Source organism: Ranitomeya imitator, chromosome 1 (assembly GCF_032444005.1).
Source record: "Ranitomeya imitator isolate aRanImi1 chromosome 1, aRanImi1.pri, whole genome shotgun sequence".
NCBI lineage: Eukaryota > Metazoa > Chordata > Amphibia > Anura > Dendrobatidae > Ranitomeya > Ranitomeya imitator.
In genome coordinates this window covers 740959707-740980964 of record NC_091282.1, presented here as the reverse complement: position 1 = coordinate 740980964, position 21258 = coordinate 740959707, and the positions used below count along the sequence as shown (strand labels likewise).

Sequence of the window (21258 nt, the reverse complement as noted above, 5' to 3'; positions counted from 1 at the left end):
CACTGCCTTTCATTCCCGTTCCTGGATCCCCACAAATGTCCCCGAAATAAAAAAATTCTTAGGCCTCACCCTGAATATGGGTATAGTAAAAAAATAACCACTCTCCGCTCTTACTGGGCAACAAAAGCTGTCCACTGCACCCCTGTATTTGCAGCCATCATGTCCCGAGCCCGTTACGAAGCCCTGATGAGATTCCTCCACTTCAGTGACAATTCCCAAGCTCTCCCAAGAACTGACCCCAACTACGATCGGCTAAATAAATTAAGACCCCTAATTTCCCTCCTAAAAACTTCCTTTCTAAATTCCTATACCCCAGAGCAAAATATGGCAGTCGACGAGTCCTTGATGAGCTACAAGGGCCATCTGTTATTCCGCCAATTTATTCCCTCCAAGAGAGCCAAATATGGCGTAAAATTATATAAAGCTTGCGAGAGCTCATCAGGGTACACGTCCACCTTCCTAATTTATGAAGGTAGGGACCGCCAAATAAACCCCCCAAACTGCCCCCAGACAATTGGTATCCCAGGCAAAATTGTCTGGGAGCTAATGACGCCCTTTCTCAATCAAGGGTACCACGTGAATACCGATAACTATTACACGAGTATCCCCCTATACAAATCCCTCCATGCTGCAAATACAGGGGCCTGTGGGACAGTGAGGAAAAACAGAGTGGGGTTTCCGTCACAGTTGGTGTCCAGACGCTTGGAGAGGGGGGCGTCATTTTCACTTGCAAGCGACCAACTTCTTGCAGTGAAGTGGAAACACAGGAAGGACGTCTACATGCTTTCCACACTGCATACGGACACCACTGTGACGGTCAGAGAGACGGGTGCCACCAGGGACAAAGAAAAACCAGTCTGCGTCACAGACTATAACAGACATATGGGTGGCGTACACCTGTCAGACCAGGTTCTGCAACCATACCTGGTCAAGAGGAAGACCAGGACGTGGTATAAAAAGGTGGGAATCTATCTAATTCAGACTGCCACCTACAACAGCTTTGTCCTATATAAAAAATCTCAAGGACCGCTAACTTTCCTGCACTTTCAGGAAAAAGTAGTAGAGAGCCTCATATTTGAGTCCATGGCACCGGGGGAAGCCTTCGACTCTGAGGATTCCCGGAGACTGTCAGAACGCCATTTTCCTCACCCTGTCCCTGTCACTCCCACCCAAAGGTATCCTCAAAAAAGGTGCCGAGTTTGCAGAAAGCATGGCAGGCGGAGTGATTCCCGATTCTATTGCCCCACATGCCCATCCCAACCAGGCCTTTGTATCTCCCCCTGTTTTGAGACCTACCACACCACCTACAATTATTAGTTTGCTTTTTTTCAATAATTTTTATTTTCTGCTTAGTGGCCCCAGTAGTACAATTTGGAACAATTGATAAATAATATTTTAATTAGTAGATCCCATTTTACCCAGAACTTGATCAATCCCATACCAAACTACTATCCCAACAAATTCTCGTCCACGTACCCACGTCTGTACGCTCTAGAGTGTGGACCCCACAAATGTTCTTGCAAAGTCAGGTCATCTGAAAATTCTACGACTCGATCAATCCCATACCAAACTACTATTCCAACAAATTCTCGTCCACGTACCTATGTCAATAAGCGTTAGAATGTGGACCCCAGAAATGATCTTGAAAAGTGAAATCATCTGAAAATGAATTCTAGGACTTGATTACTCACAAACATTTTTGACCATTTATCTAACTTTGACTGCTTTATGACTCTTGCTACACAAAACGTTGGCTTCCATTTATATTACTTATATTTATGTTGATGATACGGGCATGATCATTTTATTGTAGGATTTCTAAAAAAATTAGGAAGTTCCGTACTTATACACTATGGGCTTTACTTTATGGTTCTTGCCGAACCTCTGGTACCAGACAATACTTTCTATAGAGAACTGGTTGTTTTGTGCATATAGTGGTTCTGACCCTGGCGGGTGGGAGCTTGCTATGGTGTACCACGTCTATTGGCACATTCGTCTCTCATAAAAAATAATAAAAAATTGGGGGTGAAAAGATCATTTTTGTGAAAAAAAATTTTTTTTCGGCTCTACGTTATAAACTTGTGTGAAGCACTTGGGTGTTCAAAGTGTTGACCACACACCTAGATAAGTTCCTTAGGGGGTCTAGTTTCCAAAATGGTGTCACTTGTGGGGGGTTTCCACTGTTTAGGCACATCAGCGGCTCTCCAAACGCGACATGGTGTCCGATCTCAATTCCAGAGAATTCTATGTTGAAAAAGTCAAATGGCGCTCCTTCCCTTCTGAGCTCTACTGTGCACCCAAACAGAGGTTTACCCCCACATACGGGGTATCGACATACTCAGGACAAATTGCACAACAATTTTTGGGGTCCAATTTGTCTTGCTACCCTTGGGAAAATAAAAAATTGGGGGTGAAAAGATCATTTTTGTGAAAAAAAAAAATGATTTTTAATTTTTTCGGCTCTACGTTATAAACTTGTGTGAAGCACTTGGGTGTTCAAAGTGTTGACCACACACCTAGATAAGTTCCTTAGGGGGTCTAGTTTCCAAAATGGTGTCACTTGTGGGGGGTTTCCACTGTTTAGGCACATCAGCGGCTCTCCAAACGCAACATGGTGTCCGATCTCAATTCCAGGGAATTCTATGTTGAAAAAGTCAAATGGCGCTCCTTCCCTTCTGAGCTCTACTGTGCACCCAAACAGTGGTCCTTCCCCACATATTGGGTATCGGCATTCTCCGGACAAATTGCACAACAAATTATGTGGTTCATTTTCTTTTTTTACACTTGTGAAAATAAAAAAAATTGGTTCTGAAGTAAAATGTTTGTGGAAAAAAGTAAAATGTTCATTTTTTCCTTCCACATTGCTTCAGTTCCTGTGCAGCAACTGAAGGGTTAATAAACTTCTTGAATGTGGTTTTGCGCACCTTGAGGGGTGCAGTTTTTAGAATGGTGTCAATTTTGGGCATTTTCTGCCACATAGACCCCTCAAACTGACTTCAAATGTGAGGTGGTCCCTAAAAAAAATGGTTTTGCAAATTTTGCTGTAAAAATAAAAAATTGCTGGTCAAATTTTAACCCTTATAACTCTCTAATGAAAAAAAAATTTTATTCCAAAATTGTGCTGATGTAAAGTAGACATATGGGAAATGTTATTTATTGACCATTTTGTGTGACATATCTCTTTGATGTAAGGGAATAAAAATTCAAATTTTCAAAATTGCTAAATTTTCAAAATTTTCGCCATATTTCCGGTTTTTTAATAAATAATCTCAAGTAATATCGAAGAAATGTTACCACTAACATGAAGTACAATATGTCACGAAAAAACAGTCTCAGAATCAGCAGGATCCGTTGAAGCGTTCCAGAGTTATAACCTCATAAAGTAACAGTGGTCAGAATTGCAAAAATCGGCTTGGTCATTAAGTACCAAATTGGCTCTGTCACTAAGGGGTTAAATTGGGAGGGAAGAAGTTGTGAGTAACACTGAATGATTCATCAATAATGGTCTGACATATAGGGAAACATTGATGCAATAATAAATAATAATAAAAAAGTTCTCACCTTGTCTTCTGTTATATTTGTCGATATTTAACAATGGCAATACCTCTCTCTCCATCTGTCCGTCCATGTATTGTTCTTACCATCTGTCCATTTTTAAATCTGACTGTAAATGTACCCATCCATCTACCTCTATCAACCATCCATTCATCCTCTCACCCTTCTATCTCTCCATCCGTCTCGCCATTCACCCCTCCGTCCTTCTCCCCATCCACGCATAGATAGACGAGTTAATGGATGAGTAGATGAATGGATGTGTAATCTCTTGTCTATCTTCCCTTCCATCCATCTGTCTATCTAGCAATTCATCTACCATACTTGTCTATCTAGCCATCCACCCATCAATTTACTTGTGTACTTACTCATCCATCCATTTACGGTATATGTTCACCTACCTATCGATCTATTTATCTATGCCTCCATCCTATGAAACCACCCAACCAAGCACTCGTCTATCTACTCTGTCATCTGTCTATCCACCCACCTATCTACTCATCCACTTGTCTATCTTTCCACCCATCAATTTACTTTTGTACCCAGCCAGTCACCTGTATGTTTACCTGCCCATTCACCAATCGATCTTGACATTCACCAATCTATCCATATACTTTTCTATCCACTGTGACAGAGTCTCTGGATAAGTGATGGAGGAGAGGTACGTGTCACTGCGCATGATGGCATCAGTGATGTAAAACCAGAATTGTTTCCTCCAGCACACTACGTGATAGGTTGCTTTATTGAAAGTTATATTATGGGCTGGTTTTAGTGGACCACCATAAAGCGGGAGGGAGGGGGCCCACGTATCTTACAGGACCTGAGTGATGTCAGGATCATGTGATCAGTCACATGATGGAGAGTCACATGGTTGAGCTACAGGGTTAGTCTGGGCTGTTGAGGGCCTGTTAACCCTGAGTGGGCTGACCCCCACTAGTGCAAGGAGTGCACGAAGTGTTACCGTTTTGTTTTGCGTTTTTGCCCAAAGGGCTGTATATATTTTTGTGCTTAAGACCTTGCTTTATGCTGTGCTACTAAACCATGTCCATCATTAAATGCGCAGTGTTCCATTGACTACCTCCGTGTGCGGCCGAGTGAGAAGATCTACCACACCACCCAACCACTCAATCCCATCCACCCACCCCATCTACCCATCCATCTCCTGTGAACCTTCCAGTCCATCCATCTGCCATCCTTCCTCGCTTTATTGACATATGCCTTCTATACGGAACAGCGTTTAGATGTTCTCCTTATCTTTGTATTTGAATACATTCTTGGATATTATTATGTATTAAACAAAATAAAAAAATACAGTTATACAAAGTGTGAGATCATTACAGGGAAAAACTTTTTTTTTTTTTTTTTTTTTCATTTTTTACAATGAGTAGTGCTGAAAGCACAGAGCCTTCTCTTCTTTATATATATACACTGCTCAAAAATATTAATGGAACACTAAAATACCACAACCTAGATATCACTGGATGAAATATTCCATTTGCAAATTTGTATTCATTGCATAGTGGAATGTGTTCAGAACAATAAAACATAACAATTGTCAATGTAAGTAAAGATGAATATCCTATGGAGGTCTGGATTTGGAATGATACTCAAAATCAAAGTTGAAAATCAAATTACAGGCTGATCCAACTGTAGTGGAAATGCCTCATGACAAGGAAATGATGCTCAGTAGTGTGTGTGTGTGTGTGTGGCCACGTGCCTGTATGATCTCCCTACTGTACAACGCCTGGGCATGTTCCGGATGAGGCGGCGGATTTTCTCCTCCCAGACCTGGACTAAAGCATCCGCCAACTCTTGGACAGTCGTAGTGTAACGTGTCGGATTCAGGTCTGGAAAATGGGCGGGCCAGTCCGTAGCTTCAATGCCTTCATCTTGCAGCAACTGCTAACACTCCTGCCACATGAGGTCTGGCATTGTCCTGCATTAGGAGGAACCCAGGGCAAACCGCAACAGCATATGGTGTCATAAGGGGTCTGAGGATCTCATCTCGGTACCTAATGGCAGTCAGTCTACCTCTGGTGAGCACACGGAGGGCGGTGCGGCCCTCAAAAGAAATGCCACCCCACACCATTACTGACCCACTGCCAAACCGGTCATGCTGAAGGATGTTGCAGGCAGCAGATCGCTCTCCACTGCGTCTCCAGACTCTGTCATGTCTGTCACATGTGCTCAGTGTGAACCTGCTCTCATCTGTGAAGAGCACAGGGCGCCAGTGGGGTTCTGTGGCAAATGCCAAGCATCCTGCACGGTGTTGGGCTGTGAGCACAACCCCCATCTGTGGATGTCGGGCACTCAAACCATCCTCAGAGTCGGTTTCTAACCGTTTGTGCAGACACATGTACATTTGTAGTCTGCTGGAGGTCATTTTGCAGGGCTCTGGCACTGTTCCTCCTGTTCCTCTTTGCACAAAGGCTGAGGTAGCGGTCCTGCTGCTGGGCTGTTGCCCTCCTACGGCCCCCTCAACGTCTCCTGGTGTACTGGCCTGTCTCCTGGTAGCGCCTCCAGCCTCTGGACACTACGCTGACCGACACAGCAAACCTTCTTGTTCCAGCTCCTATTGATGTGCCTTCCTGGATGAGCTGCACTACCTGAGCCACTTGTGTGAGTTGTAGAGTCCGTCTCATGCTACCACGAGTGTGAAAGCACAACCAACATTCAAAAGTGACCAAAACATCAGACAGAAATCATTGGTACTGAGATGTGGTCTGTGGTCCCCACCTGCAGAACCACTCCTTTATTGAGTGTGTCTTGAAAATTGCCAATAATTTCCATCTATTGTCTATTCCTTTTGCACAACAGCATGTGAAACTGATTGTCAAACAGTGTTGCTTCCTAAGTGGACAGTTTGATTTCACAGAAGTTTGGTTTCCTTGGAGTTATATTCTGTTGTTTAAGTGTTTTTTTTTATCAGTGTACGTTGAATCAAATGATGTTTATTTTCATTTCATTGCCATTACCTAATATTACCATGATTTCCATGCTTAATGCTCACCTTTTTCTCAGGGTGGATTCACAAACTTTTACAACTCTGATGACCTCTTTAATAGTTCGTCGAAAATCGTGCATTCTGGATGCGACCAGGAGAGCTGCAAAAAGGAGAAAGCAAAAGTCACCAAAACAGGTGAATAAACAATACAAGGTGGTCTTGGGCGGGCACAGGAATGTCACTGCATCACAAGGCAACACTTACAACAGCTGATTGGTATTCTAGGCAGCAAGATGTGCACACATTCATCTCAACCCCCCCATTTACAAACTCCGCTATTAGCTGGTGAGTCTTGGTAATTGCTGTAAACCTTTCATTTGCTTCAATGGACTGAAGCTTACAGCGGTGAAAAACGCTCAGGAAATGCTGAGCGGCCGATATCATTTTGTGCGCTGATACGCCATGGTTTTACTGGGGTGATTTTAAGAGGATATATAAAATGTGGATCATAATCAAAGCCCGGCTATTTATCAGCTCCGCAATATAACACTGATATTAAAAACCCCACAAATCAAACAAACTGTGAAAACATACATATATGCCATTAAATATAAAGCAGATTCATTCTTCACAAGGTCAAAGAAAATGACACGGGCAATGAGTTGCAGAAAACTGATGTGCGTCAGCCCGCTCCATGCATTGTAATGGAGGCGTTCTGCATCAACTATGATTGTGCTGTCTGGGCTATAGTGTTCTGGAGGAAATCTGCAATGTCTTCACCTTAGAAGACAATTTATTTTTATGTTTTCTAATACATTTGGAACTAAAAATGAAGTCACCTGGTAAAAAAGCTTAGAAAAAAAATCTGATTTTTTTTTAAATGTAAATCTGTGTTTCCATGGTAACAGACTACATTGTGTAGTCTGATTCTGTAGTCACAATCCCCCTTTATTTGTCTCCTACTTATATAGTTATCATATCTAGTGGGACATCTAGAAATAGGAGACTTTAACTCCTATATGACCGTTTTTTAAAGACGTACTAAGTTTTTTTTTACATGCTTCACATTTCAGCGGGTATAAGGTTATGATTTTTTTTTCCACTTATGTTCTTTTTTATGCAGGAGGGGGGAAAAAAACGCTTTTGCTACTTTTAGCATATAGACAACCGTGGTCCTTTACAAGTCCCCAGGTTGGGCTACACAGGGGTTTCCCAATCCCTAATTGCCATACAGCAAATACAATGACCCATTGAAAGTGGGTAGTCACCTTTGATTATGTCACTTTACCTGCAAAGGGTCCAATAACAAAGAATGGAAGTTCCTCTGATCATATAGGTAGGAAGAGGATGGCTAGGATCCAATGTAGCACAGGACACACAATACGACTTGCTCCAACGGAAAGTAAACTAAGGTCCTTTAAATGGTCTGCCCAGGATTACTAAAACATGGCTGCTTTCTATCATAAACAGGGTTATCGCCAGCCATGGGTAGTGTCCGATATTGTAAGGATGAATGTCGGTGCGCTGTGATGCCAAGTATGACCCGTAGTATTGCAGCGCCAAAAATGCATTCGTATTTTTCTAATCCTCGAAATCCCTTTTACATGCCTTTTAGCAAAAATGAATATTTGCATACATTTGGGGAAAAATCATATTTTTATATTTTATTATTTTCAATGAATAAATTATAGCATTTGGCAGAGTGACTCACTTCCTATCCACGTGACATAGATGATGTTTTTCATCTGCCTGTTGCATACACCCGCCCTGTACAGCCTGTGTTTCTACACACGTTATACTATAAGTGGCGCACCTTTGTGAACAAGAGCCAGTTCACACAATGACAAGTTACACATTGGGAAGATTAGGAGCCTTTTCAACTCCTACAAGAAAAATTGCCTCTATAGAACAAGCCTGTAATAGTGAGGAGCGAGGGAGAATTACTATGTCATCAACATTTCCAACGAGAGCAGATGGAGGCCACACATCATAAATAATGTGCAATCCGTAATCATCCAAACTCCTAATGTTCTTGGTATTTGCGATTAGGTGACAGAGGAAAAACACATCGTAACCAATGATGCATTTCATATTAGCCCGACAATTAAAGTGCGGAGGAAAAAAAAAACACGATTTGTTGGCAAGCGGTGTTTACGAGAACGATATTTCCTGGTGAAACGTTTGTGTCGGATGGCCTCTGTACGGTTATAATCTGCGCTGAATAGGTCATGCTGGAAAGGTCATTTCTCCCCCCTTAAACTTTAATAAGCGTCCCTAGAAGAAAGTGCTATAATGTGAAGATAAAACGACAAGTGTAATGGTGTGGACAGGAATGCTGCGTGCTGCACAGTCTCAATGAATTTCAAAGGCTACCTACCACCGCAAGTGTCATGGACTCTGCAGATCATAGCTCTAATTGTATGTAGGGCTGAAGACGGAAAGGAGTATTCTTATGAGAAATAATAAAGAGCGGACAACTCCTGTGCTTCCTGGGTTAGTGGATGCCGGGGAGAGAGAAGATTGACAGATCAGACCTGTATTCTCGCCCAGCCTGCTAGCAGAGGTAACGTTGTCTCTGCAGCCTGTGAGTGTCGTGTGCTCATTGCGTAGGTTGCCTCTGACACAGCACCATGGCTAATACATTTGGGGATGAGCCGCACAAGTATAAAACTAATAATCTCTACTACTCCTTTCTTGAGAACTGAGAGAAATTTTAATAAAAGGTAAATCACATAGTTATTGATTTTTACAAGCACCCTTTTAAAGAACCACTCCAGTGGGGCGTTTTTTTTTTCAGAGTTGGAATGGCACTTTAAATGTAAGCCCCATTCTTATACTCGCCTTCTGGTTGCTTCACCTTTTACAGACCCCGTTTTGGTCCTGCGGTGCCATCTTTTGCCTGTAACTTTTTATTGACCAGAAGATCTGAATGCAAGTCTATGAAAGTCGGAAGGTGACTCTCCTAGAGATGCATTGAAGAGTGGCCTCCAGCGCGCTCCATGGAACACCGGAGTGCCGGCAGTCACTTTTCTTATTGAGATCGACGCAAGTGACACTGGAAAAGAATGCAGGCGGTGCCAGGCAAGTATAAGACGGGGCAGGGAAATCACATTTTAAGCACCACTCCAGCGGTGTAATAAAAAAAAAAAACATACACGCACATAACGATAAATACAAGACTGAGCACAAGCGCCACTTTCCCTCTCCCTTCCTAGCATCGTGGGAGCATCGTCACCCAAGAGCAGTCATTTTCAGGCAGCATGCGCCACCATTCTCACTCTACTTAGTGTTTCGGGAGCTTATCAGTAACAAATGTGCTGTAGTATTATACCCATTCTCTTCCGCAACATACTGTTATATCTTTAATAAACATTATTTTTGGCTTCTACTAATGACTTGTCATTTTTTTATTTACCTAATTACAGGTTATTAAACTTATATATGAGAGTTTCGTTTTTATTTTATAAACAATAAGAGAACATTTTGCTTTTTTCACTAAAGTTTTTGTTTCCTTTTATTGTAGTAAATGGCACACTGCTTCACATCCACCTGTGCATTGTACCAGTATAACACAGACTGATAGGAGAGCACTTCACGCACCCACCAGAATGTGTGTGCAAATAGCCATGGAGCCCTTTCTCGGTCCATGGGCTGCCTGCATGGAGGTTCCCAAATCCTGGATCACTCTTAGTTGTGTCAATCAAAGTGATAAACGCCACAGACAGGAAAGCTCTACTATCAGTCCTCTCTGAGCAGGAGTTACACGGTCTTTAGAATGCCAAGATCCCTGTACACTGAGCATTATAGCGCCCAGGTGCTCTGCCATAACGCTCCATCAAATACTGAGATATTCTTCCCTAGCAATAAATTAATTCACTCACCTGCACCACAAAGCCCAGATGGCCGCCGTCCCGTGTGCATCCAGTCTCTCTTCATCCTCTGGACCAGCCTTAAAGCAGTCATGGACACTTCATGATTCTTATCTCCGAACTCCAGCAAATGTGCAAATCGAGGAATGTATAAACATGGGTCTGGAAGAAAAGGTTAAAATTAAATATTAGTGCCCTTGAAAAACATTATTTGTATCAAATAAGTTTATTATGCAGAGCCAATACATTTCTTAATAATGCTCTGTGCCCATCTTAACTAAAAAAAAACAAAAAACGGGTGGGCGGGTGGTCCTCCGACTGCTGCTGGTATAGACTTATGGGTGTTTGACAATTTTCATAAATCCATGGAAGTCAATAGTGAGGGCCATGCATGTACTGACACTATCCTAGCAGTTGTAAATGAACCTGTTGATATGCCATAAATGCATGACATGAAAACACTTTTTAAAGGGGTTCTCTGGGCATATGATGTTGATGACACCTACTGTCGGTGGCCCTATGTAAACTCTGACTGGAGCTGCACAGTGCAGCTTGTCCTCATGCGCAGCGGCAGCTGCCGGATCACTGCCGGACAGCTCCTATTTCAGTGTATGGCACAGTAACAAAGCGATCAAATGCTGGGAACTACGAATGTGCAGTCTAAAGTGTGATCGCTATGAAAAGAAAAGGAAGAAATACTGTGTGTAGCAAAAATAATGGCCATTTTGCTGGATTGCATTATGATGTATGCTGTCATTATCTGCAATCTCACTGCAATATCATGAACAGACCCGAGCATTTACTGTAGGGAAAGAACGGCAATAAGACGACTTCCAGAAAGCTACATGAAATATGTACAATATAAACCAGAAGCAGAGATGGATTCACAATAGGGCACCAGGAGAACAAATCACTAAAGGTGCCCATAAGGATAAAATGATTTTGGAAGGACCGGCAGACCATCTAATATGTTTGGGGGTATTTCTACTGTCCTAATGGGAGACGATGACAAAGGACAGAAGGATAGGAGCAAGTTGGAATTTAACATGCCTGATGCTTCGTGCTCTTCAATATGTACAAGGTGGGTTCCGACAAATAGCCGTCAGATGAAAGAACATGCATGTGTACAAAGGGATCTTGAGGTTGGCTGCAAATGAGCATGCATGTGTATACAGGGTTCAGGAGGAATAGAAGTTGGTGGAACATGAGCGTGCATGTGTATACAGGGCTCAGTAGGAATAGAAGTTGGTTGAACATGAGCGTGCATGTGTATACAGGGTTCAGGAGGAATAGAAGTTGGTTGAACATGAGCGTGCATATGTATACAGGGCTCAGGAGGAATAGAAGTTGGTTGAACATGAGCGTGCATATGTATACAGGGCTCAGGAGGAATAGAAGTTGGTTGAACATGAGCGTGCATATGTATACAGGGCTCAGGAGGAATAGACGTTGGTTGAACATGAGCGTGCATGTGTATACAGGGTTCAGGAGGAATAGAAGTTGGTTGAACATGAGCGTGCATATGTATACAGGGCTCAGGAGGAATAGAAGTTGGTTGAACATGAGCGTGCATATGTATACAGGGCTCAGGAGGAATAGAAGTTGGTGGAACATGAGCGTGCATGTGTATACAGGGCTCAGGAGGAATAGAAGTTGGTGGAACATGAGCGTGCATGTGTATACAGGGCTCAGGAGGAATAGAAGTTGGTTGAACATGAGCGTGCATGTCTATACAGGGCTCAGGAGGAATAGAAGTTGGTTGAACATGAGCGTGCATGTGTATACAGGGCTCAGGAGGAATAGAAGTTGGTTGAACATGAGCGTGCATGTGTATACAGGGCTCAAGAGGAATAGAAGTTGGTTGAACATGAGCGTGCTTGTGTATATGAGGCTCAGGAGGAATAGAAGTTGGTTGAACATGAGCGTGCATGTGTATACAGGGTTCAGGAGGAATAGAAGTTGGTTGAACATGAGCGTGCATGTGTATACAGGGTTCAGGAGGAATAGAAGTTGGTTGAACATGAGCGTGCATATGTATACAGGGTTCAGGAGGAATAGAAGTTGGTTGAACATGAGCGTGCGTATGTATACAGGGGTCAGGAGGAATAGAAGTTGGTTGAACATGAGGAATAGAAGTTGGTTGAACATGAGCGTGCATGTATATACAGGGCTCAGGAGGAATAGAAGTTGGTTGAACATGAGCGTGCAAATGTATACAGGGCTCAAGAGGAATAGAAGTTGGTTGAACATGAGAATGCATGTGTATACAGTGCTCAGGAGCAATAGAAGTTGGTTAAACATGAGCATGCATGTGTATACAGGGCTAAGGAGGAACAGAAGTTGGTGGAACATGAGTGTGCAAATGTATACAGGGCTCAGGAGGAATAGAAGTTGGTTGAACATGAGAATGCATGTGTATACAGTGCTCAGGAGGAATAGAAGTTGGTTGAACATGAGAATGCATGTGTATTCAGGGCTCAGGAGGAATAGAAGTTGGTGGAACATGAGCGTGCAAATGTATACAGGGCTCAGGAGGAATAGAAGTTGGTTGAACATGAGCGTGCATGTGTATACAGGGCTCAGGAGGAATAGAAGTTGGTTGAACATGAGCGTGCATGTGTATACAGGGTTCAGGAGGAATAGAAGTTGGTGGAACATGAATGTGCATGTGTGTACAGGGCTCAGGAGGAATAGAAGTTGGTTGAACATGAGCGTGCATGTGTATACGGGGCTCAGGAGGAATAGAAGTTGGTTGAACATGAGCGTGCATGTCTATACAGGGCTCAGGAGGAATAGAAGTTGGTTGAACATGAGCGTGCATGTGTATACAGGGTTCAGGAGGAATAGAAGTTGGTTGAACATGAGCGTGCATATGTATACAGGGTTCAGGAGGACTAGAAGTTGGTTGAACAGGAGCGTGCGTATGTATACAGGGGTCAGGAGGAATAGAAGTTGGTTGAACATGAGGAATAGAAGTTGGTTGAACATGAGCGTGCATGTATATACAGGGCTCAGGAGGAATAGAAGTTGGTGGAACATGAGCGTGCATATGTATACAGGGCTCAGGAGGAATAGAAGTTTGTTGAACATGAGCGTGCATGTGTATACAGGGCTCAGGAGGAATAGAAGTTGGTGGAACATGAGCGTGCATGTGTATACAGGGCTCAGGAGGAATAGAAGTTGGTGGAACATGAGCGTGCATGTGTATACAGGGCTCAGGAGGAATAGAAGTTGGTGGAACATGAGCGTGCATGTGTATACAGGGCTCAAGAGGAATAGAAGTTGGTGGAACATGAGCGTGCATGTGTATACAGGGCTCAGGAGGAATAGAAGTTGGTGGAACATGAGCGTGCATGTGTACACAGGGATCAGGAGGAATAGAAGTTGGTTGAACATGAGCGTGAATGTGTATACAGGGCTCAGGAGGAATAGAAGTTGGTGGAACATGAGCGTGCATGTGTATACAGGGCTCAGGAGGAATAGAAGTTGGTGGAACATGAGCGTGCATATGTATACAGGGCTCAGGAGGAATAGAAGTTGGTTGAACATGAGCGTGCATATGTATACAGGGCTCAGGAGGAATAGAAGTTGGTGGAACATGAGCGTGCATGTGTACATAGGGATCAGGAGGAATAGAAGTTGGTTGAACATGAGCGTGCATGTGTATACAGGGCTCAGGAGGAATAGAAGTTGGTGGAACATGAGCGTGCATGTGTATACAGGGCTCAGGAGGAATAGAAGTTGGTGGAACATGAGCGTGCATGTGTATACAGGGCTCAGGAGGAATAGAAGTTGGTTGAACATGAGCGTGCATATGTATACAGGGCTCAGGAGGAATAGAAGTTGGTGGAACATGAGCGTGCATGTGTATACAGGGCTCAGGAGGAATAGAAGTTGGTGGAACATGAGCGTGCATATGTATACAGGGCTCAGGAGGAATAGAAGTTGGTGGAACATGAGCGTGCATGTGTATGCAGGGCTCAGGAGGAATAGAAGTTGGTTGAACATGAGCGTGCATGTGTACACAGGGATCAGGAGGAATAGAAGTTGGTTCAACATGAGAATGCGTGTGTATACAGGGTTCAGGAGGAATAGAAGTTGGTGGAACATGAGCGTGCATGTGTGTACAGGGCTCAGGAGGAATAGAAGTTGGTGGAACATGAGCGTGCATGTGTATGCAGGGCTCAGGAGGAATAGAAGTTGGTTGAACATGAGCGTGCATGTGTACACAGGGATCAGGAGGAATAGAAGTTGGTTCAACATGAGCGTGCATGTGTATACAGGGCTCAGGAGGAATAGAAGTTGGTTGAACATGAGAATGCGTGTGTATACAGGGTTCAGGAGGAATAGAAGTTGGTGGAACATGAGCGTGCATGTGTGTACAGGGCTCAGGAGGAATAGAAGTTGGTGGAACATGAGCATGCATGTGTATACAGGGCTCAGGAGGAATAGACATTGGTTGAACATGAGCGTGCATGTGTATACAGAGCTCAGGAGGAATAGAAGTTTGTTGATCATGAGCGTGCATGTGTATACAGAGGTCAGGAGGAATAGAAGTTGGTGGAACATAAGCGTGCATGTGTATGCAGGGCTCAGGAGGAATAGAAGTTTGTTGAACATGAGCGTGCATGTGTATACAGGGCTCAGAAGGAATAGAAGTTGGTGGAACATGAGCGTGCATGTGTATACAGGGCTTAGGAGGAATAGAAGTTGGTTTAACACGAGCGTGCATATGTATACAGGGCTCAGGAGGAATAGAAGTTGGTGGAACATGAGCGTGCATGTGTATACAGGGCTCAGGAGGAACAGAAGTTGGTGGAACATGAGCGTGCATGTGTATACAGGGCTCAGGAGGAATAGAAGTTGGTGGAACATGAGCGTGCATGTGTACACAGGGATCAGGAGGAATAGAAGTTGGTTGAACATGAGCGTGAATGTGTATACAGGGCTCAGGAGGAATAGAAGTTGGTGGAACATGAGCGTGCATGTGTATACAGAGCTCAGGAGGAATAGAAGTTGGTGGAACATGAGCGTGCATGTGTATACAGGGCTCAGGAGGAATAGAAGTTGGTGGAACATGAGCGTGCATGTGTATACAGGGCTCAGGAGGAATAGAAGTTGGGTGGAATATGAGCGTGCATGTGTATACAGGGCTCAGGAGGAATAGAAGTTGGTGGAACATGAGCGTGCATATGTATACAGGGCTCAGGAGGAATAGAAGTTGGTTGAACATGAGCGTGCATATGTATACAGGGCTCAGGAGGAATAGAAGTTGGTGGAACATGAGCGTGCATGTGTACATAGGGATCAGGAGGAATAGAAGTTGGTTGAACATGAGCGTGCATGTGTATACAGGGCTCAGGAGGAATAGAAGTTGGTGGAACATGAGCGTGCATGTGTATACAGGGCTCAGGAGGAATAGAAGTTGGTGGAACATGAGCGTGCATGTGTATACAGGGCTCAGGAGGAATAGAAGTTGGTTGAACATGAGCGTGCATATGTATACAGGGCTCAGGAGGAATAGAAGTTGGTGGAACATGAGCGTGCATGTGTATACAGGGCTCAGGAGGAATAGAAGTTGGTGGAACATGAGCGTGCATATGTATACAGGGCTCAGGAGGAATAGAAGTTGGTGGAACATGAGCGTGCATGTGTATGCAGGGCTCAGGAGGAATAGAAGTTGGTTGAACATGAGCGTGCATGTGTACACAGGGATCAGGAGGAATAGAAGTTGGTTCAACATGAGAATGCGTGTGTATACAGGGTTCAGGAGGAATAGAAGTTGGTGGAACATGAGCGTGCATGTGTGTACAGGGCTCAGGAGGAATAGAAGTTGGTGGAACATGAGCGTGCATGTGTATGCAGGGCTCAGGAGGAATAGAAGTTGGTTGAACATGAGCGTGCATGTGTACACAGGGATCAGGAGGAATAGAAGTTGGTTCAACATGAGCGTGCATGTGTATACAGGGCTCAGGAGGAATAGAAGTTGGTTGAACATGAGAATGCGTGTGTATACAGGGTTCAGGAGGAATAGAAGTTGGTGGAACATGAGCGTGCATGTGTGTACAGGGCTCAGGAGGAATAGAAGTTGGTGGAACATGAGCATGCATGTGTATACAGGGCTCAGGAGGAATAGACATTGGTTGAACATGAGCGTGCATGTGTATACAGAGCTCAGGAGGAATAGAAGTTTGTTGATCATGAGCGTGCATGTGTATACAGAGGTCAGGAGGAATAGAAGTTGGTGGAACATAAGCGTGCATGTGTATGCAGGGCTCAGGAGGAATAGAAGTTTGTTGAACATGAGCGTGCATGTGTATACAGGGCTCAGAAGGAATAGAAGTTGGTGGAACATGAGCGTGCATGTGTATACAGGGCTTAGGAGGAATAGAAGTTGGTTTAACACGAGCGTGCATATGTATACAGGGCTCAGGAGGAATAGAAGTTGGTGGAACATGAGCGTGCATGTGTATACAGGGCTCAGGAGGAACAGAAGTTGGTGGAACATGAGCGTGCATGTGTATACAGGGCTCAGGAGGAATAGAAGTTGGTGGAACATGAGCGTGCATGTGTACACAGGGATCAGGAGGAATAGAAGTTGGTTGAACATGAGCGTGAATGTGTATACAGGGCTCAGGAGGAATAGAAGTTGGTGGAACATGAGCGTGCATGTGTATACAGAGCTCAGGAGGAATAGAAGTTGGTGGAACATGAGCGTGCATGTGTATACAGGGCTCAGGAGGAATAGAAGTTGGTGGAACATGAGCGTGCATGTGTATACAGGGCTCAGGAGGAATAGAAGTTGGGTGGAATATGAGCGTGCATGTGTATACAGGGCTCAGGAGGAATAGAAGTTGGTGGAACATGAGCGTGCATGTGTATACAGGGCTCAGGAGGAATAGAAGTTGGTTAAACACGAGCGTGCATATGTATACAGGGCTCAGGAGGAATAGAAGTTGGTGGAACATGAGCGTGCATGTGTATACAGGGCTGAGGAGGAATAGAAGTTGGTGGAACATGAGCGTGCATGTGTATACAGGGCTCAGGAGGAATAGAGGTTGGTGGAACACGAGCGTGCATGTGCATTGTAATTGACAGGACGTCGTCAAGATGGTAAGTTATAATAAGATATAATATTTGAACTAAAGACTGGAGTCTAACATTTACTATCAATATATAATACACAATAAAAATGTTCATATCATATATAAGCAAAAACAATATGTTATATAATAAAAAGTAAAATAAAATAGCAGGTGCTGAAGTTTGTGCCACCCTGCACTATAGGTCAGCAAAGGCGAATTATTATATAGGGGTAAATAACCCCCAATAAATCAAGATACTGCAGATTTTTCAGGACGTTTTGTAACCAGGGTAGGAATATCAGCACATAAATACAATAAAAGGTAATCTGCCCTATAGGACTGGTGAATATACGCTCATAAATTAGAACCAGAGTCCCATTCATGAACACATGGAGGAGGACTTCCTAAACAAGTACATTTTTTTTTTTATTTTGTACAGGATGGCGGAAATATTTTATCTCATTTTCGTATCATGTATAATTAACAACTTATAACATTTCACAAAAAAACCTTGAGCTGTGTACAGGACGGACTTTTTATTTTTGCAAAAAAAAAAACAAGGAGTTTAGGGAGGTCAGAGATTTCCTCCCTTTTTGTGACCTCTGGGAAAGGCAGAGAAACAGGAAAGACTAAGCAAACAATGACTGTTTACAACTCAATGTAGATCCCACAATAGGGATAAAGTGACAGCATGTTCTGTAACCCAGACGGGCTCCCATATTTCAGGGAAATATATAGCGCCAACGTATAAAACTCAACATCACTGAATGGCTGCAATCTTAGAATGATTTGATCATTCGGAGATAGACCCCGTAGAAATAAATACACAAAGCTGAATTTGTGTCTACTTTCAAATGCAAAAAATACTAGACTGGATTTAATCACTGCACTGGATCTGATTTGTATCCGTTTTTACCATCTGTGGCTATTCAGATGAATATAATACAGCTTGAATCATCCAAATCGAGCCCCTCGTACATAGAAGCTCTGGTTTTGGGTCATATAGAGGGATCCTGTGCAAGAGACCCTCCATTCATGACGTCCATAAACCTTAAAAGAACCTATGAACAGAGACATCATGACCCTTGTATAAATCTGGTTTCAAACCCGCATTATAATTTATTTTTTAATTATCATTGAGTTAAAGCCAATCGTGAACCCAAAAGGGACCTGAAAGCTTAAAAAAAAGTATGTGGACACAGTGTTTTTTGCAGATTTTTTACCATATAAAAAAATCCAGTAAATTGTTGGAAGGAAAACCAACAGCTCAAAAAATATGCAAAGGAAGAAAAACACACCTTGTGAATAAGATTTGAGAAATCTCATTTATTTTGCCCCTACTGTGAAACTACACAGAGAAAAAAAAACCGCTGCGTGTGAACAAGTCCTAACGTTTCTTCCTGATGGATCCGGTTCTGGCTAAAAAAAACAGCATGTGTTTAGCCCTGTATGTAAAAGTTATCTAGGGTGGAGACATGGTCTTTTATCTGTTTATTTGTCACAATGCCAGTAATGAAAGTGGAGTATACACAGAGAAGATTGCTCTGTAATATCACAAGCTTTTACACTGTGTACATACAAAATCCCATTATCAGGATGATGTTAGCGAGACCATATAAAAGGGCTGGTAAATAAGCCCTAGGGGGCTGAAAGTGACATTTAGAAGGGCAAAGTTGGGGGAAGTTTCATGTAAAATAATGTCTGCAGTGCTGTTTTGTCAGGATGGGAGAGGAAATTTGTTTCAGGCTGCACCATGAACTTAATTGTCCTTACAGGATACTGGGCTCCGACCATCGCTGATGCTGGTAGCCAAAAGGAGCACATAGAAGAACATGATGTGCAGAACGTAGCTGCGGATTCATGACAATTGTCTAATCATGGGAAATAAGCTTGGCATAACGACTGAGAGGTGTGGAAGCGATTATCACCATGAAGTTGGAGATTTTGTCCACCAAACATGGTGAAGGGAGCAGCTTTGAGCAGATACGGTATCTCAAACCCAATCGCCCTCAACATGTTGATAATCCCATAATTATTCTCCCCTGGGTTACTTCTGCAGGTCTATGTTTGGCGTTATGGTAAAGGCAGCCTTGCTCACTTCTGTCTCACCCATGTTTGATATGGCGGCATACTAAAGATGCCGATAAAAGGATTGGGTCAAGTACCAGTTCCAATTTTTGGAGAAATTCCTCCCCTACATAGGGTAGAAAGGAAAAGACGGAGTAAGGTTTTCCTACATACTGTGTCCAACATATCCGGTCTTAAGAAGAGCTCGTCTATCCATATCTGGAAACTTCTGGCTGTAGGCTGTGGTCCTACGCAATAAGATTTTTTTCACTTTCTCCTGAATGATTAAAGTGGGCACAGAGGAAAAAATCCCATCCGATGCATCAATGATATAACTCAAGATAGTAACAAAAAAGCTTTTTACGTTTGGTCTAAAAGAAGTTGAGAAGTATAGAGCTGTACCTACAATCCCCCATTACTGGACGCCATACGTAATCGTCACTGTCTATTCTTGACAGGCGTGGATAATTAGGAATATGGATGGAGTCACGGCAGAGGGGGAGGTAATGAGACACCAGCTGAGATTTACACCAGGGCTCATGTGTCTCTTATTTAAGACCATTAGTGCAAATAGAAGAGAAAAAAAAACACACACAAATTATATTTACAGTAAATCCACTAATCTGTGCAAATAATTGTCATTTTGGTGCTTTAAAATCTTGGATTTTAACAAAACAAATGTTGTAAACATATATGTCGCTTTAAAATGGTTTCCTTTCCAATTTTTGTAAAAATAACAAAAGTTTTGTTGCAGAAATTATTTCAGATTGTTATTACAGTAGCAACATTTTTATAAAATCTCACCCCAAAAAAAGAATATCCACAGAAAAATTGGGTGCCGCTGTGGATTTGATATCTAGTGTCTGTCACCATGGGTGAGAGTACCTAGAAGAGCCAGGGAAGGGGACCACACACATCAGATCACATCAGTTGTGGCAGGCTTGGCCAACAGTTTAATGTTTCTGACGGTCTCAATCCATGATAGATAGAGGAGTTAAGAGTCATAGTCAATTTGCCAAAATTTTCATGGGACTGCTGCAAAACTGCTCCACGTTACAAAATTTACTACATTTTTTTGTTTTTCATCCGTTCAACTGAATGGGTTAAAAAAATGAAACAAAAACACAGAGAGAAATGACATGCTGCAGTTTTAAAAATGCACCGTGTGCATGAGATTTTAGGAAATGTGACCTGCTACTGTAAAAGATAGCGTTTTTTTCTCCCCCATGCAGAATAGGAGCATAGCCTTTTTTGTCTACAGTATTAGGATAGAACTAATGGCAAGCACGGTAATAAATCTACAATGTTAAATGATCAATCTCCTCAGCCTTTCCTGTCCTATTGATCCATCTGTTTCTCCCCGTCTCCTCCATGTCAGTGACTTGCAGAGAATCAGACAGGACAGATGATCTATCCCATATCTCCTCATCTTGCTTTTTATCGAGTCTTGCCATATTTTTTTGTTTTTTTTAATTGACCCAGTTATGCATAGATGGGTATTGAAGCCATTGCACACCATGACGGGATTATCAATGCCACTGAACTGCAGCGGCACTGTGGGGATCTAGGGGGTGGAAGACTTATAGCGGATGAAATCTTCATGCTACGCCGCCTCTCGTCGGTGGCAATGTGGGGGGCGATTAGAGTCACTGCGGTCCCCTTAGGACTGGAAGCATTTTATTCGGACCTCGAAGTTCTCCGCAATATGATGCTGGTACAAATGTATTGTATTAGGCTGCCG

General features: G+C 43.0%; 1 protein-coding gene across 1 annotated transcript in view; it reads right to left on the bottom strand.

The window, feature by feature from the left end:
- BRF1 (BRF1 general transcription factor IIIB subunit) overlaps positions 1 to 21258 on the bottom strand; it is a 372560-nt gene that overhangs the window by 176617 nt on the left and 174685 nt on the right. Inside the window, exons 6-7 of the mRNA XM_069734087.1 lie at positions 10378 to 10527; positions 6563 to 6656 (exon numbers count right to left, since the gene is read on the bottom strand). Coding sequence (XP_069590188.1) covers positions 6563 to 6656; positions 10378 to 10527 — 244 coding nt within the window. The remainder of the gene's footprint in view (positions 1 to 6562; positions 6657 to 10377; positions 10528 to 21258) is intronic.